This window comes from Embiotoca jacksoni, unplaced genomic scaffold (genome assembly GCF_022577435.1).
Source record: "Embiotoca jacksoni isolate LCO1_2020_lvr unplaced genomic scaffold, fEmbJac1.0.p SCAF_65, whole genome shotgun sequence".
Classification (NCBI taxonomy): domain Eukaryota; kingdom Metazoa; phylum Chordata; class Actinopteri; family Embiotocidae; genus Embiotoca; species Embiotoca jacksoni.
The window spans coordinates 207,748-234,486 of NW_027185420.1; the positions used below are offsets into that span (position 1 = coordinate 207,748).

Consider the following 26,739-nt stretch of genomic DNA (forward strand, 5'->3'; position numbering starts at 1 on the left):
ACAGACATGTCCGCAGCAGTGTTTCCCCAGAGAGCACACTGTGCTTAATGATGATCTGGTTTCATGAAGACGATTTCTACATGTTGTCATATTTAATATGGTTTATTTTGATGATCTTAAATGGATGAAATAATGTTCAGATATCAGCAGTGAACAGTGTACTTTATTCTGCACATAAACTGTCCGTTCAATATAAGATTATTCATGACAAGAAGGTTAAAATGTCACATTTAGTTTTAGGTGGTTTCCATCACTAAGCGAGAGTATTCGGAGTTCACTAACACAGTATAAATCCTGCTTCTACTTGTAATGACGGTAGATGTCCACCAGAGGGCGGTATGAGCTCAGTACTAACACATAAAACTGAGATCCCAACTCATCAACTCATTACTTTATTATCAGGATTTATTTTACTTTAAAGAAATGAGGTGAGCCTTGTCAAGAGTTCATTTGTGGAATTTCTTGCCTTCTTAATGTGTTTGAGAGCATCAGTTGTGTTGTGCAGAGGCAGGGTTGGTGCACAGCTCTATACAGTGAATCGGCCTATTGGACGACAGTTCTAATCCATATTATGGAAGAACCACTCAACTAAGTAAAGAGAAACGACAGTCCATCATTACTTTAAGATAGGAAGGTCAGTCAATCCGGAACATTTAGAGAACTTTGAATGTATCCTCAAGTGCAGTCGTGAAAACCATCAAACGCTCTGATGAAACTGTCTCTCATGAGGACTGCCCCAGGACAGGAAGACCAAGAGTTACCGCTACTGCCGAGGATAAGTTCATTATGAGTTATCAGCCTCAGAAACCGCAAATTAACAGCACCTCAGATTAGAGCCCACAGAAATGCTTCACAGAGTTCAAGTAGCAGACACATCTCAATATCAACTGTTCAGAGGAGACTGGGTGAATCAGGCCTTCATGGTCCAATTGCTGCAAAGAAGCCGCTACTGAGGAAGAACAAGAAGAAGAGACTTGCTTGGGCCAAGAAACACAAGGACTGGACATCAAACCAGTGGAACTCTGGACTTTGGTCTGATGAGTCCTATTTTGAGATTTTTGGTTCCACCTGCTGTGTTTTTGTAAGATGCAGAAAAGGTGAGTGGATGGTTTCTACATGTGTGGTTCCCACCGTGAAGCATGGAGGAGGAGGTGTGATGGTGTGGGGGTGCTTTGCTGGTGACCCTGTTGGTGATTTATTCAAAACTCAAGGCATACTTAATCATCATGTGTCAGGATCCCTGTCTGACCCCATACCGAGTCTGTGTGTCTGTGTTTAGGTCCAGTTACAATCCACATCTTAACAGATATGACCGACCAGATATGGACCCGACGGCCACAGAATCGGGTCTCCAGATCATTGCGAGGTACAATTATTGGGCCAGTCAGGCCCACCAGAGCTCACCTGTTCCCGTCAAACCCAGGACAAGGGTTTGAGGGAACCCGCCGAGCCTTCTGGGACCCCCCCCAGGAGGAGGCGACGCCGGGGTCACTGGCCCTGCCGCCCGGCAGGTTCCTGTCCTGCTACGCCCCTAGTCTCGGGTTTTGTGGCCTTCAGCCGCGACGACAGAGTCTTCAGCCCCGGCAGCCACCACTACAGACTCTCTACCCCCGCAGCCCCGGCAAGAGATTCAGATGCCATTCGGGCCAGGGAGTTGGCCCACTGGATCTTACAGGGTGGGCTACGGGGCGAAGACACTGTCCCTCCTGTTCCTGTCTCCGGATGGGTCGCCGACGTCAGGCCACTATCTTCCGGCTGGATCAACGACGCTGTTGTGGTCCTCCGTCCCTCCTCCGGTCTCCCTCCTCCCACCCAGTCCGGCCCAGTCTGGTCGCCAAGAGGATCCCTTTGAGGAGGGTGGGGGGGGGGATGTCAGGATCCCTGTCTGATTCTGGTGTGTCTCCCTTTATTTTGTCCCCAATCACCTCTCCTCATGTGTGCTGTCATTCCCCTGTCTGTTTGTTATTGTTTTCCCATGTGTTCTGTGTCCTCCTCTCCCTGCCTCCAGTCACCTCCCATTGCAACACCTCTCACTGGTCTAAGCAGCTGCCCCCACTCCCACTGATCACCACCTGCAGGTGGCTCATTACACTGGTCACTTAGTTGTCGGCCCATACTTACAGTCACCCACAATCTGGCGCCAGTCATACCACCGTCCTGTTCCTGTTCCGGTACCTGTTCCTGTTCCCGTACTTGAACCAGTCAGTGCTACCAGCCCGTGCTACCAGTCCATGCTACCCAGTCTGCTGCCGCTTTCTGTGGAGGACCTCGGGATTCCCCCAGCGAAGCCTTGCCCCCAAAGCTACCTCAGCCTGCTGCTCACTGTGGAGGACCTCAGGATTCCCCCAGTAGAACCGTAAATAATACGGGCGCATCACCATGGCTAGCAGTTCAATGTCCGGGCTACAGAAACATTCCTTCACACACACATAGTCGGGATTGCACCACCTCTCGTTCACATAAACTGCAATCCCTCCACCCTTCGGGGCGGTGCAGTGGTTAGCACTGTCACCTCACAGCAAAAAAGGTTCGGGGTTCGAATCCGGTCCTGGGCCTTTCTGTGCGGAGTTTGCATGTTCTCCCTGTGCTTGCGTGGGTTCTCTCCGGGTTCTCCGGCTTCCTCCCATCATCCAAAAACATGCACCTCAGGTCAGGTTACCTGGCGCCGCGCTAGTGGCAGCCTGCTGCAGCAGCTCCCCCCTGAGAGACCCCCTGCTGTAGTGAAGACATTTCCCCTTGGGGATTAATAAAGTGTATAAAATCCCCCCAAAAAAATCAAAATCAAAAATTCTTCTTGCCGCTCTGCACAACGTCTCTGTCCCCCCTAACAGTCCTGAAGCCGGGTACGGCCGCGCTGTGGCCCGGGAAATGTGAGTGCAGCCATGTCTCGGTGAAACACATGATGCTGCACTCCCGGTACTCTCTCTGGGTCTTTACCAGCACGCTGAGCTCATCCGTCTTATTGGCCGACGACCTCACGTTCCCCATTAAGATCGCCGGTACCGATGGCTTATATCTCCTCCTCTTCGCCTTCAGCTTAGCTCCAGCTCTGTAACCCCGACGTCTTCTCCGAAGTTTGTCCGGGATTTCAGGCCTCGCTCCGGGCAGCAGCAGTAGAGGTCTACTCAGCGTGATCAGCTGATCACGAGAGTAAACAATGGTCCCGGTCCACTGTGCGTAGCTCTCCGTTACGAAGAGGGAAAAAAGTAGAAGAGCCACCAGAAAAGTGGAAGAATTACGGTCCATTGTCTGACCGTCACTTAACACACGTGATATGTATATATATATATATATATACAAATATATATACAGTGGGTACGGAAAGTATTCAGACCCCTTTACATTTTTCACTCTTTGTTTCATTGCAGCCATTTGCTAAAATCAAAAAAGTTCATTTTATTTCTCATTAATGTACACTCAGCACCCCATCTTGACAGAAAAAAACAGAAATGTAGAAATTTGTGCAAATTTATTAAAAAAGAAAAACTGAAATATCACATGGTCATAAGTATTCAGACCCTTTGCTGTGACACTCATATTTAACTCACATGCTGTCCATTTCTTCTGATCCTCCTTGAGATGGTTCTACTCCTTCATTGGAGTCCAGCTGTGTTTAATTAAACTGATTGGACTTGATTAGGAAAGGCACACACCTGTCTATATAAGACCTTACAGCTCACAGTGCATGTCAGAGCAAATGAGAATCATGAGGTCGAAGGAACTGTCCAAGGAGCTCAGAGACAGAATTGTGGCAAGGCACAGATCTGGCCAAGGTTACAAAATAATTTCTGCAGCACTCAAGGTTCCTAAGAGCACAGTGGCCTCCATAATCCTTAAATGGAAGAAGTTTGGGACGACCAGAACTCTTCCTAGACCTGGCCGTCCAGCCAAACTGAGCAATCGTGGGAGAAGAGCCTTGGTGAGAGAGGTAAAGAAGAACCCAAAGATCACTGTGGCTGAGCTCCAGAGATGCAGTAGGGAGATGGGAGAAAGTTCCACAAAGTCAACTATCACTGCAGCCCTCCACCAGTCGGGGCTTTATGGCAGAGTGGCCCGACGGAAGCCTCTCCTCAGTGCAAGACATATGAAAGCCCGCATAGAGTTTGCCAAAAAACACATGAAGGACTCCCAGACTATGAGAAATAAGATTCACTGGTCTGATGAGACCAAGATTGAACTTTTTGGCATTAATTCTAAGCGGTATGTGTGGAGAAAACCAGGCACTGCTCATCACCTGCCCAATACAATCCCAACAGTGAAACATGGTGGTGGCAGCATCATGCTATGGGGGTGTTTTTCAGCTGCAGGGACAGGACGACTGGTTGCAATTGAAGGAAAGATGAATGCGGCCAAGTACAGATATATCCTGGAAGAAAACCTCTTCCAGAGTGCTCTGGACCTCAGACTGGGCCGAAGGTTCACCTTCCAACAAGACAATGACCCTAAGCACACAGCTAAAATAACAAAGGAGTGGCTTCGGAACAACTCTGTGACCATTCTTGACTGGCCCAGCCAGAGCCCTGACCTAAACCCAATTGAGCATCTCTGGAGAGACCTGAAAATGGCTGTCCATCAACGTTCACCATCCAACCTGACGGAACTGGAGAGGATCTGCAAGGAAGAATGGCAGAGGATCCCCAAATCCAGGTGTGAAAAGCTTGTTGCATCATTCCCAAGAAGACTCATGGCTGTACTCGCTCAAAAGGGTGCTTCTACTCAATACTGAGCAAAGGGTCTGAATACTTATGACCATGTGATATTTCAGTTTTTCTTTTTTAATAAATTTGCACAAATTTCTACATTTCTGTTTTTTTCTGTCAAGATGGGGTGCTGAGTGTACATTAATGAGAAATAAAATGAACTTTTTTGATTTTAGCAAATGGCTGCAATAAAACAAAGTGAAAAATTTAAAGGGGTCTGAATACTTTCCGTACCCACTGTATACAGTACAGTATATATATATATATATATACACACACACACACACTGTATATCTATATATACAGTATATATATATATACAATGATTTGACTCAAAGAAAGCGAAGCAGCAGCATCGTTAAGTTAAAATCATGTTTATTAGCAGCTGCATGTGATCAATGAATATGAGGTTTATCTACAATATAAAACAAGCAGGTCGTCATGGAAACACTTCAGTGTACATCACTTTACAGTACATATGAATGTGTCTGGTATACAAAAATAAACATATCAAAACACATTTACACAAGCGGGTAACATACAATATACATACCACAAACATACATGACAGGACACAAGACCTGGTTAATGACTTAAGCACGTCACTGTTGAGATGGGGGTGATGGGGGGGAGGTGATATCGTCATGACATCACAGGTCAAAGGTCAACGCTGCTCAGGTAAATCTCTAAATCATATGTTCATGAGGTTTGTTTTCACCAGCGCTCCTCCACATCTGTTATCAACATCATCAATATTTTCATTATTATTCTAAATCTACATGTATGATCTGACAGAATCTACCTCACTGAATCTACCTGACAGAATCTACCTCACTGAATCTACCTGACTGAATATACCTGATATAATCTACCTGACTGAATCTACCTCACTGAATCTACCTGACAGAATCTACCTGATAGAATCTACCTCACTGAATCTACCTGATAGAATCTACCTGACTGAACCTCACGGTGGCACATCGTCTTCTCCAATAAGCCTTCAGCAGAAACAGGAAGTTACACACATGACACAGAACAAAGCAAAAACCACTCAGAGCTGATAAACTGCTGAGGATCATCTAAACGTTTGGCGTAAAATTAATTCACATCACATCAGAATAATATGAAATATCATCTCAGGGAGGAAACTTAGTTTCTGCAGTGAAGAGGGTCCAGAATCTCTAAGAGTCAGGACAGGGTCCAGAATTGAGGGCTCAGGATTCAGGCCTCAGGTTCAGTCCAGTTCAGAGATCCGGATGTGGACGAACAGGGAGGAGGGAGGAATACTGGTTCCGTCTCTGGACAGAAGGTGGATGTGACGATAACCTGAAGACACAAAAACTAACAAATCAGAAACAGACAGACTTCATGTACTGACTCCTCCTGCAGGGGGCGCACTCATTATCTATTACACTACATCATGTTAAATCTAACCCTAACCCAGATGGACACATGGACAGATCCAGCAGGCTGAATTAAACGTCTTTTAAACGTGTTTTAATAAAGTTTGAATAATAATTGTCCACCTTGTTGCATGCAGCTGAGTGGCAGCGTGAACTGTCCCACGAAGTCGTTCTTGGACGTCTTGTCGTAATCCTCCACCACGAAGCGCACCAGGGCCAGCTCAGGGGAGTGGATGGTGAACCGCAGGGTGTCGTACCACACCGGGTTGAAGCCTGGGGAGAGGAAGGAGGACAAAGGTCAGAGGTTAGAGAACAGAGGTCGGAGGACAGAGGACAAAAGTCAGATGATGTAGGACAGAGGTCAGAGGACAAAGGACAGAGGTCAGAGGACAAAGGTCAGAGGACAGAGTTCAGAAGACGAAGGTTGGAGGACAGAAGACAGAGGTCGGAGAACAGAGGTCAGAGGACAGAGGTTACAGGTCGAAGAACAGAACGGAGATCAGAGGATAAAGGACAGAGGTTAGAGGTCAAAGGAAAGGATGACAGAGGTCGGAGGACAGATTCACTGATACTATCAGTCTCCTGATAGCTGCAGCCTGATGTCCAGCCTCTCGGTACCGTTGTTGTCGATGTAGCGGGTCTCCTGCTTGTTCTGGTCCACAGGGACTCCGTGGATCTCGACCCGGACCAGCGGGTCCACGATGGAGTCCTCCTTGATGTTGACTTTGGGCAACTGCTGGCCGCTGATAACCTTCATCACACAGGAAACAGGTTCGTTCGTGGTCAGCTGCCTCCTGTGTGCGTCTGTGGAGCTGGGTTACCTGCACGGTGAGGACTATGGGTCGGTACCCGGCCCGGTTCTGAGGAGCCTCGGGGTCGAACCTCCTCTCGGCCTCTCTCATGAAACCTGGCTTCAGGACAAAGCCACAGCCGCTGTTTTGAGAGAACAGCCCGTCGTTCAGATCCATGGCCTCCCCCGCCGTCTGGAAGTTCAACGCCACTAAGAGCACAAACACTGTCACTTCTCTCTTACTATTGTTATTATTATTATTATATTGGTATATTATATTATTTATTATAGTATTATTATATTAGTATTAGTATATTATATGATATATTATATTATATTATTAAAGCTGCACTGGGAAACACCTGATCATTAGATTTTAACCTCAGCACTCAGAAATAAGCAATTAAAACACAGCAGTGAAATCTACTATTTCATTTTCTGGTTTGTTGGAGGAATCTTTGTTTTCTGGAACCTTTAATGATGTTTTCTGTGAACGTGGTGATGATGTCAGACATGATGATGTCACACATGATGTCTGACACGACGACATCTAAGTATGTTACTCAGATCAGGAACACGTGATAATTGTGATGCTGTCTTTGAGAATAAAATAATCAGTCAAAACCATGACTCTAAAAAACAGATTCAGGCAGCTGTTGTTTGATAGGTCAGACCTCAGGAACCAATCACACCAGCCTGGGGGTGGGGCTTCTCAATCAGGTTGCCAGCTGGAGATGCAGACGAGTGGTGGGTGGAGCTAGAGGCGGGGTTTATTTGATTCTTCGTAGATCAGAGCTGAATGTCGTCAAAACTGTCGAATTACATCAGTCACTTCAATAAAAAAAAAAACTTCTGCATTTCAAATGGACACAGAAGTTTTCAGAGTTTTAATCAACTACAGGAGACAAACTTTAAAACTTCCGTGAATGGCACCGTTTGTGATTTAATAGTATAAATGGAGAAATAAAATAAGAAATGACAAAACAAGTTAATTCAAAAATAATGAAAGCAGAAATAAAAAGTTTTGATGATTATATTTGTATTTAATGGTTGAACTGTGGAACTAAAACTGAATTTAAAGCATTGTTTTGAAATGTGGCCCATAACTAAAGTGTTTTATTGTTATTATCTTTTCTAATTCTGATTATTATTATTGGTCCAGTAGTTGGAACAGTGTTCAGACATCATCACAGCAGATGCAGCCCATTGCAGCAGTCAGAAGAAGAACAATAAAGTTAATGATGTGATGTGTTGTTAAACTCATTTCTATCTAATCACCGATTTGGCAGCCAGCGTTCCACATCTCCTGAGGGTTGAAGTTGGACGAGTCGGTCCTGAAGCCGGTGGGATAGACCCGGGTCAGGTGACGGGAGTTATGGTGGACAAAGTCCACTCCTGAGACAGAGACGAGACATCAGAGGGACAGTTAGAGTCAGTTTAAATCATGGTGAACACTTGGAGGACCGACTCCACCCACCTGTCTCCTTTAGGTGTTTGCGGGCTTTGGACTCAGTGAAGGAGGCCACCTCATAGAACTTGGAGTGGATCCGGGAGTGTTTGAAGCTACTGAAGTGGACACTCTTACAGTAGATCACATAGTCCGACAGCTCCTTGGAGAGACGCTGCTTTGACCTCTATGGAGAGATGGAGACAAAGAGACAAAGGACACCAGAGGACATCACTGAGAGGAGAGCCAACACAATGAAAGAGACAAACATTTATCAGAGAAGACTCGGTCATCCAGGACAGTCAGGCTGATGCTGTCCAATCATAGCTGTCTAATCATAACTTTATCCTATCAAAAATTTATGATTGTGTCTTTTAAAAAAAAAAAAAAAAAAAAAAAAAAGTAATTTGTGGAGTTTTAAGTGATTTCTTTACTGTAAAATTGCAAGAGTTAGAAACATATTTCCAAATCTAGGAAAAATGTGATTTTTTTTTTTTTTTACCACCTACCTCCTAAAGATTAATCTGTAATGATTTCCTGTGATAATAATATGTGGTGATTTCCTGTGATAATAAACTGTAGTTCTTCCTGTGATAATAATCTGTTGTGATTTCCTGTGATAATAATCTGTGATTCTTCATGTGATAATAATCTGTGGCGATTTCTATGATAATAATCTGTGGTGATTTCGACGATAATAATCTGTGGTGATTTCTACGATAATAATCTGTGGTGACTTCCTGTGATAATAATCTGTAGTTCTTCCTGTGATAATAATCTGTGGTTCTTCCTGTGGTGAAAATAATATGTGGTTCTTCCTGTGGTGATAATCTGTGGTGATTTCCTGTGACAATAATCTGTGGTGACTTCCTGTGATAATAATCTCTCGTGATAATAATCTATAGTGACTTCCTGTAATAATAATCTTCCTGTGATAATAATCCGTGGTTCTGCCTGTGGTGAAAATAATGTGGTTCTTCCTGTGGTGATAATCTGTGGTGACTTCCTGTGATAATAATTTGTGGTGACTTCCTGTGATAATCTCTCGTGACTTCCTGTGAATGTCTCCTGAGGTGGACCCGTGATTGTCTCCTGAAGTTGACCTGTGAATGTCTCCTGAGGTGGACCCGCTAACATCTCCTGAGGTTGACCCGTGAATGTCTCCTGAGGTGGACCCGTGAATGGTTCCTGAGGCAGACCTGATAAACATCTTCTGAGGTGGACCCCTTAACCGTCTCCTAAAGTGGACCCGTTAACCGTCTCCTGAAATGGACCTGTGAATGTCTCCTGGGGTGGACCCGCTAACATCTCCTGAGTTGGACCCGTGAGCCATCTCCTGGGGTGGACCTGTTAACCATTTCCTGTGGTGGACCCATGAATGTCTCCTCAGGTGGACCCATGAATGTCTCCTGAGGTGGACCCGTTAACCATCGCCTGAGGTGGACCCGTGAATGTCTCCTGAGGTGGACCTGTTAACCGTCTCTGGGTTCACATCACCTGACCGGAGCTTCCGTCACCTGATAGGGTGAACCCTGGTGATGTGGAGGATTCCTGTCATGGCAGGGAGCACCGTAACAGAGACCTTCAGACAACCCTCTTAGACGAGTAAACCTCTGCCAGGTAAACCAGGTCTGCTGTCAGGGTCTCTTCTGACTGCACAGACCAGCAGCAGTGAAACCTGCAGAGCTCTTCCACATCACGCCTGCCTGCTTCCACATGAAAGCTGATCGGGCTGCTCCGCGAGGCCTCAGGCACCACCCTCTTCCACCACCTACCAGACAGAGGGACACTTACACCATGCCCAGCGCTGAGCTCACATCACTCCAAACTGGACACTGGGCTCACCTCTGATGACCGTGTTGACAACGTTCCCAGTGTGGCATTTCAGCCGTCTCAGGTACTAATCAATAAACATGACTCTAAGTGGCCCACTGCTCCTTTACACAGTTTACTGCAGAGAATCATTCAATGCCCTCTTTAAACAGCTGCTCACTAAACTCAGGACTAAACTCTAAACTCAGGATCTAACTAAAGTTAGAACTAAACTCAGGAGTAAAGTTAGTTTACTGCAGCGCTCACAGAGATTCAACGCCTTCTTTAAACAGCTGCTCTCTAGACTCGGGACTAAACTCGGAATCATTCAAGGTCTTTAAGAAGCTGCTTTGTGAACTCAGAACTAAACTGAGGACTAAAATTTGTTTACTGCAGCGCTCACAGAGAATCATTCAACGTCCTCTTTAAACAGCTGCTCTGTAAACTCAGGACTAAACTCTGAACAAAGTTATTTAAATAAAGCCATAATCAGGGACTATGAAAACTTCAACCTGAGGTCATCATATGACCCATTTAAAGCCCAAAATGGATCAACGTTATTTCAAATAAGGGCTTTAATCTGAAGTCCTTATGTAAACTCTATAACTGAACCAGGACTAAAAATGCCCTTGTAATGATGTCACCACCAAGAAGAGATGAATTGAAACCTTAATACAGTTCAATATGCCAAGAGTTCCTGCAGATTGAACTGAATGTACTGAAGAAGCAGCCACACGGGTCCACATTCAACTACAGAGGTGACGAAAGTCTGCCGTCAGCGCTGCTCACAGCAGAATACAGAACCAAAGTTAGCCCAGTTCAGGCCAGCCCTGTCTGCTGAGGCCTGACAGAAAACATCACATCGTGTCTACTTTAACAGACCGTTGGTCAACATCAGAACTAACTGTAGTTCGGTCTAAACTCCCGTTCAGTGAAGGAGGAGCTGCTTCAACACATGAATGTTCTACCTCTGAGTTAGTTCTGATAATCAGATACAGATTAATGTTCTACCTCTGAGTTGGTTCTGATGGATCCATCTTCGTCTGTAAACAGATCACCTCATCTAACACCCAGTGTCTCTCGCTGCCCAGCTTCCTCTGCATCTTTCATGAGCTGCCACACACGGTTATGCAATCCTATACACTGACAACACGTGTACACACACACACACACACACACACACACACACACAGTGAGTTCGGTGTTTTCTGTGCTGAATCTCTAACTGGAGGACGTTAACAGTGAGTGGGTCCAACAGGGTCCAACAGGTGCCCTCTGGGTCCCACTGGGTCCTTCTGGTCCCTCTCTGGTTCTCTGCTTTGTCTCAGTCGGTCTCTGTAATGTTTACATCTTCTGCATGTGGTATTGTGACACCATCGGTGGATCTGAGCTCAAACAGAGCTGCACCTGAGCAGGTATCAGTGACTGACAGCAGTGGCTCAGAAACATCAGGAGGTTGTTCTACGTTAGTCTGATGTGTCATGTGTCAAATAAAAACCATCATTAGCAGTCAGAGGTGGAGAGTTTTATATCTGTAAAATATGGACTCGGCACATTTAGACTTCTTTAAATCTGACAAAAGTTTCTCCTCACGGTTACTGTAAAGGAACCGGCAGATAGCGGCAGATATGATGACATCATCACTGTCGGAGTGAAGTTGATCATAAAGTAACTAAACTGATCTCAGTCTGTTCACGGATCTCCTCTGGACCAAAAGAAAGGAGGAGAACCTCCTCATGTCTTCATCACAGCAGAAGAACACAGCGATTACTCACCTGCAGTAAAACACCTGCTGTAAACCACCTTCAGTAAAAAAAAAAAAACTTTCAGTAAAACACCTGCTGTAAACCACCTGCTGTAAATCACCTGCAGTAAAAAACACCTGCAGTAGTCAGACTTCACTCTGTTGAATTAACACCTGTCAGTTAATCATAAGAAGTGAATTTATTCTGTTTCCATTAATCTGTTAAATCCACTTCCTGCTCTGTTTCATCATCATCCTAAAAAATTTCCCCTCGGGGATTAATAAAGTATATACCTACCTACCTACCTACCTACCTAAAACCACTGCCCTAGACGACCCTGCATCTCCATCACACCCTTTTAAAAGGTTTACTACTGAACCAGCCGACTCACCTTCACCCTGCGGCGAACACTCTCCCGGTGCAGATTATCTTCGTCTATCTCTGCGGCCTCGTCTTCATCGCTGACCTCTCCGGTCAGAGGGTCCTCCCCCATCCCGCTGAACGTCCCCTCCAGGCCTCCAATCTTCTTTGCCTTCACCAGAATCTTCCCCCTGAGATCCTAACAGAGAGGTCACAGGTCATCCTGCAGGTTCAGGTGATGATGCCACACAGCAGCTGTCACTCAAACCATCATTCAGGAGGACAGAAGGCATCTGTCCTGGAACAGTGAGGCCTACAGTCTGTGTTAGTGAAGCTGCTTCTGCTTCATGTTGTATTACATGGAAGTCACGGCTCACCTGAGGAGACGGCAGCCCCACGGGGACCTTTCCATCCAGCGTCCTCCTGAGCAGCTTGTCTCCCAGGATGTTGTTGAGGTGCTGGGCCATGACTCTCTGCTGCTCCACACTGCAGTGGTTCTCTATGGACAGGATGACTGGGTACTCTGATACCTGCAGGAAAAACAAATGAACATACTCTTATAGCTGCAGGGAAAATATCATAAACATACTCTTGATAGCTGCAGAAAACAATATATATATACATATATATATATATATATTTATATATATATATATATATATATATATATATACTCTGATACCTGCCAGAAAAAAAAACAAAAAAAAAAACAACATACTCTGATACCTGCAGTAAAGAAAAGAAAACATAACATGATACTTGAGAGAAAAAAAACAAAACAAAACAAAAAAACATACTCTGATACCTGCAGGAAAAAAACCAAAAACATACTCTTATACCTGCTGAAAAAACAAACAAACATACTTTGATACCTGCAGGAAAGAAAAGAAAACATAATATGATACTTGTGAGAAAAAAAATAAAGCAAACATACTCTGATACCTGCAGGAAAAAAACACAACAGACTCATATCTACAGGAAAAAAACAAAAACACACTGATGCCTGCAGGAAAAACAAACTAACTTACTCTGATACTTGTCAGAAAAAACAAAAAAACATACTCTGATCGTGAAGGAAAAAAACATACTGATACCTGCCAAAACAAAACATACTCTGATACCTGCAGAGAAAACAAAACATACTCTGATGCCTGCAGGAAACAAAACACAACATACTCTGATACCTGCAGGAAAAAACAAAACATACTCTGATACCTACAGGAAATAAAAGACAACATACTTCTGATACCTGCCTGAAAAACAAACAAAAAAACAAACATACTGATTCGTTCAGGAAAGAAAATATATGATACTTGTGAGAAAAAAAAAAACATCCTCTGATCTTGCAGGAAAAAAACAAAAACAAACATACTCGGATACGTGCAGAGAAAACAAAACACAACATACTCTGATACCTGCAAGAAAAGAAAAAAAAAATACTGATACCTGCCAGAAAAAAACAAAAACATACTCTGATACCTGCAGTAAAGAAAAGAAAACATAACATGATACTTGTGAGAAAAAACTAAAAACAAACATACTCTGATACCTGCTGAAAAAAACAAAAACAAACATACTCTGATACCTGCTGAAAAAAACAAAAACAAACATACTCTGATACCTGCTGAAAAACAAACCAACATACATTGATACCTGCAAGAAAAAAAGAAGCCTGTGATACGAGGAGCAGAGCGAGTCTATAATTGAACCCTGCAGAGCGTTTTGATCGGGGAACCTTTCGGATGACAGAGCTGAAGATGGACGAATGGATGATTCACACATACACGCATTACCGTCATTACACACTGACATGAAGGTGAACCTGGCAGCTGCTCTCTGGAAGCAGGTGCATGATGGCTGGACAGGTGAACTCCCTCTGATCAATGTGTGATGAGCTGCTGGGACCGGAACAATGGAGGAGAAAACTAGTGTAATGCTGCGATGAGGATTACAGAGAGGACTGTCGGTGGTCCGTCCTCCGCTGGGTGGAGGTTCTCCACCCTGCGGAGGTCCTGCCCTCCACAGGTCCTGTCCTCGAACCCTGCGGAGGACGGACCATCGACAGGACACCACAAACATACAACAACCAAATCTTCTTACAGATGGAACCAGGCTGTGTTTCACTAAAGACCAGAACACCTCAGGATGAAGAAAGTTTCAGGTTTTCATGTCCTCTGTGTCTACATCAGCTCAACCTACCTTGAAGGCGTAGTTGCCCACAGCAGTAACCACGTCCTTGAAGAGGATCTTGGAGGTGAAGGTGTGTCCGTGGTACACGATTGGTTCTCCACTGGTCCCGTCCCAGCAGTCCACCTCCACACAGCGGCAGCCCCGGGACAGAGCCCTGAGATAGGGGGACACAGTCAGGGACACGGAGGGACAGATGATGTCCTGATGTTCAGGAATACACTGATGTCTGAATTTATAAATGTGATGAAACAATTAATTACTGTAAAACTAATGGACGTCAGGACGTCGTCTTTCTTTTATTAATGGGAGTTAAAAATTGATGAATGGATGAAGATTAATGAGGGACGACATCACAGTAAATCTCATCACCGAGAGGTTCAGTGGAGCGGCGGGGAGGACGCGGTTTTATTGACGTAACTATATGAAAAGTTCCTGTTCTCTCTAACCAGATGTCTGCACTGAGTCACATTAATCAGATGTACCTCAGCCCCTCTGACTCCAACACTTACCTGATGTAGCCCTCCACGCTGCTCTGCCCCCTCAGCTGGTCCTCCATCAGGTAGGTGTTGTGGGAGGAGGAGATGAAGTAGTGGCAGAGAGGCTGGTTCATGTCCTGGAAGACGCGGCGGCGCTGCGGGTTGAAGATGGAGCCCTCGGCTGAGCCCAGGTACATCAGGAAGCCATCGAACGTCATGGCGTTCAGCAGCTTGGCTGGAAACACAGCAGCAGTCAGACCTTCACTCTGAAGGTCCAGGATGCAGCTGCGAAGATTCACTTGGATATTGATCTTCCTGACAAATACCACCACCTGTACCTGTGTCGGAGGGCTCGTAGCGCTCGATGACCTGCTGGACATGCTGTTGGACATCGTCCCCCTCCAGCTGCTCCTCCCTTAAGAAGTCCTCTAGGTCTCCCTCAGACAGCTTTTGTCCATCAGCTGAGTACTCTTGGAAAACCCTGAGGACGTCCTCCCTTTGGGTCAGCATCTTATAGAATAGCACAAACTCATCATCCTCCAGAGTCCCAGACTGGGACTTATCAGCCATCTAAAGGGAGGACAGGACAACATGGACATTACCAACCCGCTGTGTTTGATGTCAGGACACTCTGAATACTTATTTTACAATAACAACTCTGGTCCTATCTGCGGTAGTCATCTTAATAACTTCAGATAGTCATCATAATAAATTCAGTTCTATCAGCAATAGTCATCGTAAAAACTTCAGTTCTATCAAGCATTCATCATAATAACTTCAGTTCTATCTGTTAGTCATCATAATAACTTCAGTTCTGTCTACAGTAGTCATCATAATAACCTCAGTTCTATCTGCGGTAGTCATCATAATAACTTCAGTTCTATCTGCAGTAGTCATCATAAGAACTTCAGGTCTATCCTCACAGTCATCACAATAACTTCAGTTCTATCCTCACAGTCATCATAATAACTTCAGTTCTATCCTCACAGTCATCATAATAACTTCAGTTGTATCAACTGCAGAGACAATAATAACTTCAGTTCTATCAGCAGTAGTCATCATAATAACTTCAGTTCCATCAGCAGTAGTCATCATAATAACTTCAGTTCTATCAACTGCAGATATAATAATAACTTCAGTTCTATCAACAACAGTTACAATAACAACTTCAGTTCTATCAACTGCAGATATAACAATAACTTCAGTTCTATCAGCAGCTCTCACCGTGAACAGACGGTGGGCGTGGTGCTCATTCATGTCCACGTTCATCATCTTCAGCAGGTCTCGTACTTCCTTGAAGTTCATCCTGCCGTCGTGGTTCTTGTCCGCCTTCTTGAACCAGTCACAGATCCATCTGGAACCAATACTTAAGGAAATGGATCAAACACTCAAAGCGGTTCTAATGGAATCAAACCTGCAGGACTCAGGAGCAACAACACTGACTACTGATTCATCTCTACCAACCAGGTGGAAATATCTCAAATTCAGGGAACTGCCTGAGACAGGTGAGTATAAACTCCAGGTGAAGGATACTGGTCCAGCTTCTCCCTCTCCCCCATGTTCTCCAGGTTCTCCATCAGCTTCCTCATGCCTTTGATCCATGACTGGGCCTCCTCCGCCGACTCGGCCACCAGGTCCAGGTTACCACGGCGACCTCTGAAGACCAGCGTAAAGCATCGGTCGGCGGGGAACTCGTCCGCGATGCTGAGCAGCACCTCGCTCTGGTGGCCCTCACGGACCGCCTCTACGTCACTCACAGAGACTAGACATGGAGACAGAGACAGACAGAGACGGACAGGTACGGCGACAGAGATGGACGGATACGGAGACAGACGGAGACAGGAATGGAGACGGACGGATACGGAGACAGACGGAGAGAGACGGAGACGGAGACAGACAGAGACGGAGATAAAGAGAGACAGAGACGGAGACAGACAGAGACAGAGAGACAGCGATTAATGCAGCATCATGGACAGGTGAGATGTTCAGGTGACACAGCACAGGAAGCAGCAGACATGTCAATCATCCTGCTATGAAGGATGTCTGTCAGACTGTCCTCCACTCTGAGACCCTGTGGGTGCTACAGGTGATGTTAGAAACAGATGGACAGGTGAGTCCAGGTGATGATGTTAGAAATAGATGGACAGGTGAGTCCAGGTGAGGCTCTTACAAGTAGAGTGGGCGTTGCCGGCCTTCTTGGACTTGTACCAGATGGTCGTGCCATCGTCCTGCAGCTTGAAGTATCGCTGCTTCTTCCAGGTGCGAGACTTGATCTTCCTCATCACCGTCCCCACCAGCATGGACTGCAGGTTGTCGTCCCCCGAGACACCTGAGGACAGACATCGTCCAGCACACACGGATGAGACATATCCTCAGGAAATACACAAGAAGGTCGGATGTTGTCACATGTAAATATATTGTTTAATATGTGAACATACAGTCCATCCAGAAAGTTTTCACAGCGCTTCAATTTTTACACATTTTGTTATGTTACAGATTTATTCCAAAATTGATTAAATTCATTTTTTTCCTCAAAATTTGAAACACAATACCCCATAATGATAGCGTGAAAAAAGTTTGTTTAAAATTTTAGTAAATCTATTAAAAATAAAGAATGAAAATATAACACGTACATAAGTATTCACAGTCTTTGCTCAATACTTTGTTGAAGCACCTTTGGCAGAAATTACAGCCTCAAGTCTTTTTGAGTATGATGCTATAAGCTTGGCTTCTATTCTTGGGCAGTTTCTCCCGTTCTTCTTTGCAGGACCTCTGAAGCTCCATCAGGTTGGATGGGGAGCGTCGGTGCTCAGACATCTTCAGATCTCTCCAGAGATGTTCAATCAGGTTCAAGTCTGGGCTCTGCCTGGGCCTCTCAAAGACATTCACAGAGTTGTCCCGAAGACACTCCTTTGTTATCTTGGCTGTGTGCTTCGGGTCGTTGTCCTGTTGAAAGATGAACCTTCGCCCCAGTCTGAGGTCCAGAGCGCTCTGGAGAAGGTTTTCATCAAGGATGTCTCTGTACATCGCTGCATTCATCTTTCCCTCCATCCTGACTAGTCTCCCAGTTCCTGCTGCTGAAAAACATCCCCACAGCATGATGCTGCCACCACCATGCTTCACCGTAGAGATGGTGTTAGCCAGGTGATGAGCGGTGCCTGGTTTCCTCCAGACATGACGCTTGGCATTCAGGCCAAAGAGTTCAATCTTTGTTTCATCAGACCAGAGAATTTAGTTTCTCATGGTCTGACAGTCCTTCAGGTGCCTTTTGGTAAACTCCAGGTGGGTTGTCATGAGCCTTTTACTGAGGAGTGTCTTCCGTCTGGCCACTCTACCATACAGGCCTGCTTGGTGGAGTGCTGCAGAGATGGTTGTCCTTCTGGAAGGTTCTCCTCTCTTCACAGAGCAACGTTGGAGCTCTGTCAGAGTGACCATCGGGTTCTTGGTCACCTCCCTGACTAAGGCCCTTCTCCCCCGATCGCTCAGTTTGGCCGGGCGGCCGACTCTAGGAAGAGTCCTGGTGGTTCAAACTTCTTCCATTTACAGATGATGGAGGCCACTGTGCTCATTGGGACCTTCAATGCTGCAGAAATGTTTCTGTACTCTTCCCCAGATCTGAGCCTCCATACAATCCTGTCTGAGGTCTACAGATGATTCCTTGGACTTCATGTCTTGGTTTGTGCTCTGACATGTCAACTGTGGGACCTTATATAGACGGTGTGTGTCTTTCCAAATCATGTCCAATCAACTGAATTTACCAGGTGGACTCTAATCAAGTTGTAGAAACAGGAAGCACCTGAGCTCAATGTTGAGTGTCATGGAAAAGACTGTGAATACTTATGTACGCGCGATTTTTTTTTATTTTTAATAGATTTACACAAATTTCAAAAGAAACGTTTTTCACTTCATCATTATAGGGTATTGTGAGAATTTTGAAGAAAAAAAATTATTTAATCCATTTTGGAATAAATCTGTAACATAACAAAATGTAGAAAAAGTGAAGCACTGTGAATACTCTCCGGATGCACTGTACATGAGTTTTACAAGTAATCCTGTGTGTTTGTTGAACATCATGTGACCTGCAGTGACCTCAGGTTCTCCCCCCCACCCCTTCCGCACTCCTCCTCTGTGTTTCTCTGCGTGTCTGCAGATGTGTTGGGGGCGGAGCCTCATCACAGTACTCAGGACCTCTACAGATGGTGTTCACCTGTGATGGTGTTCACCTGTGATGGTCCTGATGGTGTTCACCTGTGATGGTCCTGATGGTGTTCACCTGTGATGGTCCTGATGGTGTTCACCTGTGATGGTCCTCATGGTGTTCACCTGTGATGGTCCTGATGGTGTTCACCTGTGATGGTCCTGATGGTGTTCACCTGTGTTCGCATCCATGGTGTTCAGAGGAGAGTTCGTATGAACGGCGCCCTCTGGTGGTCGTCACAACTCTACATCTTCCATCTGCCTCCAGTTCACCAGGTGTGATGTGTTTGTTTCCAGAAAGGTCAGAGGTTGTGGAGGTTCATGTCTGGTTGGATGTTCAGCTGATATATTGTAGTTTCAATCATGCAGAGTTCGTCTTCATAACTTAGACAATAATCTACGTCTGAGGAAAACGTTCATTTTCCAACGGCCTCATCTGTTCTCTGTTAGCTTCATGAACTGTCTGTGTGTCTGTGATTTCTCGACGGCTTCCATGTTGCTGTTGCCTAGCAACGATGTTTTTACAACTTAACTACTTTAACGCCAAGCATACGTTGCACACAACTTCCCGTGTTTAACCTCGATCTCATGAGTTCTGTTTGAACACAAAACACCTCATGATGCAACAGAAACACTTCACATCGAGCGGCCGCACGCTGAAACATCATCTCAGTGTAACTCCTGTTAACATGCTGACACCTCCACCTGCCGCACATCAACACATCATATCACCATGGTGATCTGGAAAACTAAACACTGGTCAGGGAGGGTTGGAGGAACACACCCCTTAGATCTCCGTCTCGTCATGGAAACCAGACCTCTAGGCTTGTACTCTGCTGGTACCACTGGACCCCTCTCGGCTCCGGGACCTAAAGGACCTGCTGGTACCACTGGACTCCTACAGGCTCCAGGACCTAAAGAACCTGCTGGTACCACTGGACCCCTCTAGGCTCCGGGACCTAAAGGACCTGCAGGTACCACTGGACCCCTCTGGGCTCCAGGACCTAAAGGACCTGCTGGTACCACTGGACCCCTCCAGGCTCATTGTACAGCAGTCAGAGGAAAAAAACATCTTTCAAGCTGTGCATCATAATTTTAGGTCACATTTTAGCATATTAATTTGCATCATTTGTATGTTTCAGTTGGTTGAATGCTAGTCTGCTGCTGTCAATCCCTCAGACATTTCAGTGTTCATCCACAGAGAAAAACACTCATTAACCCTTTAATAACACACACACACACACACACACACACACACACACACACACACGACTTACGGAGGCCGGTTGCGGTGGAAGCCATTGGTTCTGGTCTCACTGTCCCATCTAAAAATAAGAAAACAACATCACTCATTAAAAACATGGCTGAGCAGGCTGCAGTAAAACAAAAGAAATATGACACAAATAATTTGTTTGGTTTATTTGATTAAAATGTTTCCTCTCCTTTGTTTGTTCTTGGAGCTGAATTGTATTGAGTTGGTTATTTTCTATAACCCCATTTCCAAAAATGTTGGGACACTGCAAAATGTAAATAAAAACAGAATGTGATTTTCAAATCAAATAAACCAATATTTAATTGAAAATAGATTAAAAAAAATTAAAAAAAAAAACTCTTCTACTAGAGAGCCATGCTGTTGGAATACGTGCAGAATGTGGTTGGACGTCGTTCTGCTGAAATAAACAAGACCTTCCCTGAAAGAGACGTTGTCTGGATGGCAGCATATGTTGCTCCAAAACCTGAATATATAAGTGTTTTATCTTTACACAACCTTTCCATCTTTTGTTCATCCTGTTGCAACTTTTTGAGACTTGTTGCTTCTATCAAATTCAAAATGAGCAGGTATTTTATTTTTGGTTTCAACATTTGATGTGTTGTCTTTGGTTTATTTTCTATTAAATATACATTTATATGATTTACAAATCATCACATTTTGGCCTTATTTACATTTTTCAGAGCATCCCAACTTGTCTGGAAATAGGTTTGTATCTCTTGGTGGTCATTTTGTATATTTAAAGGGTTATGTGTCTTTGTTCCTTTTGAACAGAACTGACATGTTACAGTCTGAATCAGCAACTCTGATTAAAAGGTGCCGAGTTCTTTGGCCCGTGTGTCTGAACCCAGAAGGTCCAGCTCAGTAATCCAACAATGTATGGAGTCAAATGTGAAACCATTTAAAAATGGTTGAATGTGGCCGTTACTGAATCTGTTTCATTGAATGAAGGACAGGACCAGAACAGAGGATAACGTTCTCTGGGTGGTTGAACACCAGCCGTCTGCTCCTCTGGGTGATGTTCACTCTCTCTATAGCACCATCAGGGCGATGTCCACTCTCTCTATAACACCATCAGGGCGATGTTCACTCTCTCTATAACACCATCAGGGCGATGTCCACTCTCTCTATAACACCATCAGGGCGATGTCCACTCTCTCTATAACACCATCAAGGCGATGTCCACTCTCTCTATAACACCATCAGGGTGATGTTCACTCTCTTTATAACACCATCAGGGTGATGTTCACTCTCTTTATATCATCATCAGGGTGATGTTCACTCTCTATAACACCATCAGGGTGATGTTCACTCTCTTTATAACATCATCAGGGTGATGTTCACTCTCTTTATAACATCATCAGGGTGATGTTCACTCTCTTTATAACACCATCAGGGTGATGTTCACTCTCTTTATAACACCATCAGGGTGATGTTCACTCTCTTTATATCATCATCAGGGTGATGTTCACTCTCTTTATATCATCATCAGGGTGATGTTCACTCTCTTTATATCATCATCAGGGCGATGTCCACTCTCTCTATAACACCATCAGGGCGATGTCCACTCTCTCTATAACACCATCAGGGCGATGTCCACTCTCTCTATAACACCATCAGGGCGATGTCCACTCTCTTTATAACACCATCAGGGTGATGTTCACTCTCTTTATATCATCATCAGGGTGATGTTCACTCTCTTTATATCATCATCAGGGTGATGTCCACTCTCTCTATAACACCATCAGAGCGATGTTCACTCTCTTTATAACACCATCAGGGTGATGTTCACTCTCTTTATATCATCATCAGGGTGATGTTCACTCTCTTTATATCATCATCAGGGCGATGTCCACTCTCTCTATAACACCATCAGGGCGATGTCCACTCTCTCTATAACACCATCAGGGCGATGTCCACTCTCTCTATAACACCATCAGGGCGATGTCCACTCTCTTTATAACACCATCAGGGTGATGTTCACTCTCTTTATATCATCATCAGGGTGATGTTCACTCTCTTTATATCATCATCAGGGTGATGTTCACTCTCTTTATAACACCATCAGAGCGATGTTCACTCTCTTTATAACACCATCAGGGTGATGTTCACTCTCTTTATAACACCATCAGGGTGATGTTCACTCTCTTTATAACATCATCAGGGTGATGTTCACTCTCTTTATATCATCATCAGGGTGATGTTCACTCTCTTTATAACACCAACAGCCTGCTCACTGAGCTGTTCCTGCCCCGTTATGTTTTCACTGCATTTTGTCCTGTACTGCACTTTTTGTCCCATCGGTGCTGTCTGAGCCGACTAATCTGCAGTAATCCTGCTGCCTTGCACGACCTGAACCAACTCAGTGGCTGTTAAAGCTCCTGTCATTGTTCTCCTGTTCAGTCGGAGCTGCAGATGTTATGTGTGAACAACACCATCAGCAGTACAGCGATCGTCTACACACAGTACAGCAGAACTAACAACATAACAGAAAATAGGTCACAAAGTCAAGGGAGTGTTGAATGAACATATTCACTGAGATTTAAAGTTCAGTTTGTGTGTTTATGTCACATGTCCATCTGTTAGGGACATGTCCTAACAGATGGACAACAACAGAAAGCGTTTTACTTAGAAAGACAAACTGAATGTTCCCATGATTCACTTCTGTCTTACAGGTAACTGTTCAGGTATTACAACACTACATAGAAGGGTAAATTATGTTTGTACATACAGAACATATAGAGTATATATAAAAAAAATAAAATTAAAAAAATAATAATATATATATATATATATATATATATATATGGAATATAAAACAAGAAGCTTACCTGCTGCAGGAACATCTCCGATCACATCAGACTGCTGCTGTCTGTCTGCATGCTGCTGCTGCAGGGAGAGAAGCACCAACTGAAGCCTGAGTCAACTGTCTGTCAGCTCACCTGACTCGCCCCCTCCCCTCCCCTCCCCTCCTCCCCTCCCCCCCCTCCACCTGCTGGCCCCGTGTTGCATTTCTGCATCTCCTCTGATCAGGTCAGTTTGAAGCTGCTTGGTGTTCCTTTATATGGACTCAACCCAAACTATACAGAACAATAACTGACTCATCATCTTCATAACATCAGGACGGATATAAAGAGTGACTAAGTACATGTTGGTATTTATGTCCGTGCCTCCAACTCTGGAACATCTGGATTAAAAACAGGCTGATATACCATATGAGACTATATGGAAATATTCTGTACGAGAACCTGAAGGACTGAACTGTTGTGTATAAGTAGTGTCATCCAAAAGTGTCTTCATGTTTTGTTCCTTTAAACATTTCACTTTAACAATAAAACACAGAATTTAGCTTCTTTTTTTTAAACATACAAATGACAAATGTATTTTTCTTAAATATTATGAAGTTAGACTGTGCATATCCAGACGTATATTAACAGTAGGTTTTATCGTTACGTACTTTTAAAGGCCACTGGGTACAGATGTTGACGTATGTGGAAATTCGATTGTGTTCTTTGTGATGGGATGTTCAGCTGATGGCAGGATGTCAATCAAAAGGTCGAAGATACTGTGGGACTCTTCAGCAGTGAAGCACTAAACAAGTTCCCTCCATCTATATTTATTCAACATGTACTAATATGAAATAACTTTGAATGGAAAACAAAAACAATACATTGTTGGAGAAATTTTATGAAATATATTTTTGTGAAAGAAAAATTCCAAATGAAATTACATGGATATTCACAGAAAATACTTTAAATAACGAGTTTCAACTTAATGAGTCTCAATAATTCAAATAAATACCTGTTAATAAATTAAGCTGTTATAGTGATGTAAAGGAACACTGACTGGGTGGAGGAATACTGACCAGGTAGAGACTGACCGGGTGGAGGGATACTGACCGGGCGGGTGGAGGGATACTGACCGGGTGGAGACTAACTGGGTGGAGGGATACCGACCGGGTGGAGGAATTCTGACCCGGTGGAGGGATTCGGACCGGCCTCCTGGTCCGCCTCCTGGTCCTCCCATCAATGATTGACATTGGTCCTACATCAGGGAGACGTCCCCCATCACATGAACAAACTGCTGCCAGCAGCGCTGCTTCATTACTGACATCATTACACAGCTGAGAGCTGCAACAGACTGAAGGCCTCAACATGAATCTCTGTGGTTTAACCTGCAGCCTGCTCACATTCACACTCATCAATAATCTACAGCTGAGGCTCAGTTTCCATCCTCAGATTACACTAACGGCGCCACGACTGGAGCAGAGGGGAACTACAGTACCCACAATACACCTGTACAGCAGAGGGGCTCCTCACTGAGGTTGATGTGAGGATTGATGGAGGGGTGGATGGGGGGTTGATGTAGACCTGAGACTGACCTGCAGCAGCGTCCTCATTGTACCTCAGGAGGGCCACATGATGGGGGACTAGTCTGGGGCGGACTCCCACTTCTGGCTGAGCTCCATCAGGACGTTGTCCTGGGTCTCTGGACCGGACAGCTCGTTGAGCCACTAATAGATCTTCTCTCTGTCCACTGGAGCCGGGGATGTGGAGACAGACAGACGGACGGACGGACAGACAGACAGACAGACAGACAGACAGACAGACAGACAGGCAGAGATAGAGACAGACAGACAGGCAGAGATAGAGACAGACAGACAGGCAGAGATAGAGAGACATAGAGACAGACAGAGATAGTGACAGACAGACAGACAGACAGCTCCTGTCACCACCATTTGGACCAGCGGAGGGTCTAGTTGTGGTTCTGGTCCCCCACAGACCTCCAGGACCGGTTCTACAGTGCTCAGACCAGCTGAACCAGAACTATTGATGAACCTCTGAGGATGTTGGACTACAACATGAGCATCACATGAACCACTGGAACACTTCCTGTACTCCTTTCCAAGTAAAAGCACTAAAAATGCAGCACCACAAAGATGTATATGTTTACATTTATAAAGCTGTTTATTAATATCAGGGCCATATGAAGGAATAAATATGTCCAGATGGAGGATTTTAAAAATACAAACAAAAACAACTTTGCTCTTGAGAAAAAAGTTAAAATTATATTTCCAGAATAAAATTACATTTCCTGATTAAAGTCAAACTTTTGACAATAAATCAAACTGCTTGTTTTGTGCTGTGAATCTGCAAGATGTCTGACATTAGAACAGTTTGATGTAAATGTGACTTTCACTGGTAGTGATGTCTGTAACTCTTTGTACACAGTGTTTGATTTATATATTTACATTATGTTACATCTATGTTATATATAACTGATGGCCTGTCCAGGCTGAAGGGGGAACCCCACCTTCCCCTGGGATAGGCTCCACCCCCTCGTGACCCTGTTCAGGATAAAGTGATGACAGATGATGGATCGTATGGATGTGTGTGTGTGAAGGAACGCTTCTGTAGCCCGGACATTGAACTTCTAGCCGTGGGGATGTGCCCTTATTATTTGCCGAGGGAGTTCACGTCCACCATTGTTATCGCTGTGTATGTTCCTCCATCAGCTGACGTAGAGGCAGCAGTGGACACCATCCACTCCACTGTGTCCAAACTTCAGACTCAGCATCCCGGTGCATTTTTGTTAGTTACTGGAGACTTTAACCAGTCTGGATAAAGCTCTGCCAACTTTGCACCAGTATGTTAACTGCCCCACCCGGAACAATAAAACTCTGGACCTACTGTATGCTAATGCCATGGATGCATACAGTACTACTGCCCTTCCCCCCCCCCCCCCCTTGGTAGATCAGACCACAACCTGGTCCTGCTGACTCCCAAGTATGTTCCCCTGGTACAGAGGCAGCCTGTGACCACCAGGACTGTGAGGAGGTGGACACAGGAGGCTAAAGACGCCCTGCAGGACTGCTTTGAGTCCACGGACTGGGATGTGCTGTGTGGACCACATGGGGAGGACATCAACAGCAGGACGGACTGTATCACAGAATACATCAAATTCTGTGAACACTCCACCGTACCATCCAGGACTGGACACTGCTTCCTCAACAACAAGCCGTGGATCACCAGTGACCTGAAGGTGCTTCTTAATCAGAAGAAAGCAGCCTTCAGGTCTGGGGACAGGGACGAGCTCAGGAGAGTGCAGCGCCACCTGAAGGAGAAGATGAGGGAGTGCAAGGACTCCTACAGGAGGAAGCTGGAGGCCAAACTCCAGCAGAACAACGTGAGGGAGGTGTGGACCGGTATGAAGGAGATTACTGGGTTCAAGGGGAGAGAGAGACAACCAGGGGGAACCTGGAGAGGAACAACCAGGGGGAACCTGGAGAGGAACAACCAGGGGGAACCTGGAGGGGAACAACCAGGGGGAACCTGGAGATGAACAACCA

General features: G+C 44.9%; 1 protein-coding gene across 3 annotated transcripts; it reads right to left on the reverse strand.

Moving 5' to 3' along the window:
- Window positions 1-5,076: 5,076 nt before the first annotated feature.
- On the reverse strand, window positions 5,077-26,116 carry plcd4a (phospholipase C, delta 4a). 3 transcript variants are annotated; one of them, XM_069175255.1, is made up of 17 exons: window positions 24,772-26,116; window positions 23,222-23,279; window positions 20,398-20,445; window positions 17,094-17,252; window positions 16,457-16,685; window positions 16,148-16,277; window positions 15,262-15,493; window positions 14,957-15,158; window positions 14,457-14,601; window positions 12,635-12,787; window positions 12,289-12,456; window positions 8,371-8,527; window positions 8,172-8,288; window positions 6,925-7,103; window positions 6,722-6,854; window positions 6,227-6,376; window positions 5,077-6,026 (listed from the first exon to the last, which is right to left on the reverse strand). In XM_069175255.1, exons 1-17 carry the CDS (start codon window positions 24,787-24,789, stop codon window positions 5,935-5,937), a joined length of 2,370 nt encoding a protein of 789 aa, XP_069031356.1. In that variant the 5' UTR covers window positions 24,790-26,116; the 3' UTR covers window positions 5,077-5,934. The 3 variants fall into 3 exon arrangements, with proteins under 3 accessions (XP_069031356.1, XP_069031357.1, XP_069031358.1); XM_069175256.1 differs by lacking the exon at window positions 24,772-26,116 and adding an exon at window positions 23,848-24,032; XM_069175257.1 differs by lacking the exons at window positions 20,398-20,445; window positions 23,222-23,279; window positions 24,772-26,116 and adding an exon at window positions 19,905-19,961.
- Between the last annotated feature and the right edge of the window lie 623 nt (window positions 26,117-26,739).

Bases quoted from the DNA above. Each gene is read 5' to 3' on its own strand.
- plcd4a (XM_069175255.1), bottom strand. The intron at 15,159-15,261 runs GTACAGGTGGTG...CTGTGTTTCCAG, and splicing joins CTACGAGCCCTCCGACACAG to CCAAGCTGCTGAACGCCATG. The intron at 12,457-12,634 runs GTGAGCCGTGAC...CCTCTCTGTTAG, and splicing joins TGGGGCTGCCGTCTCCTCAG to GATCTCAGGGGGAAGATTCT.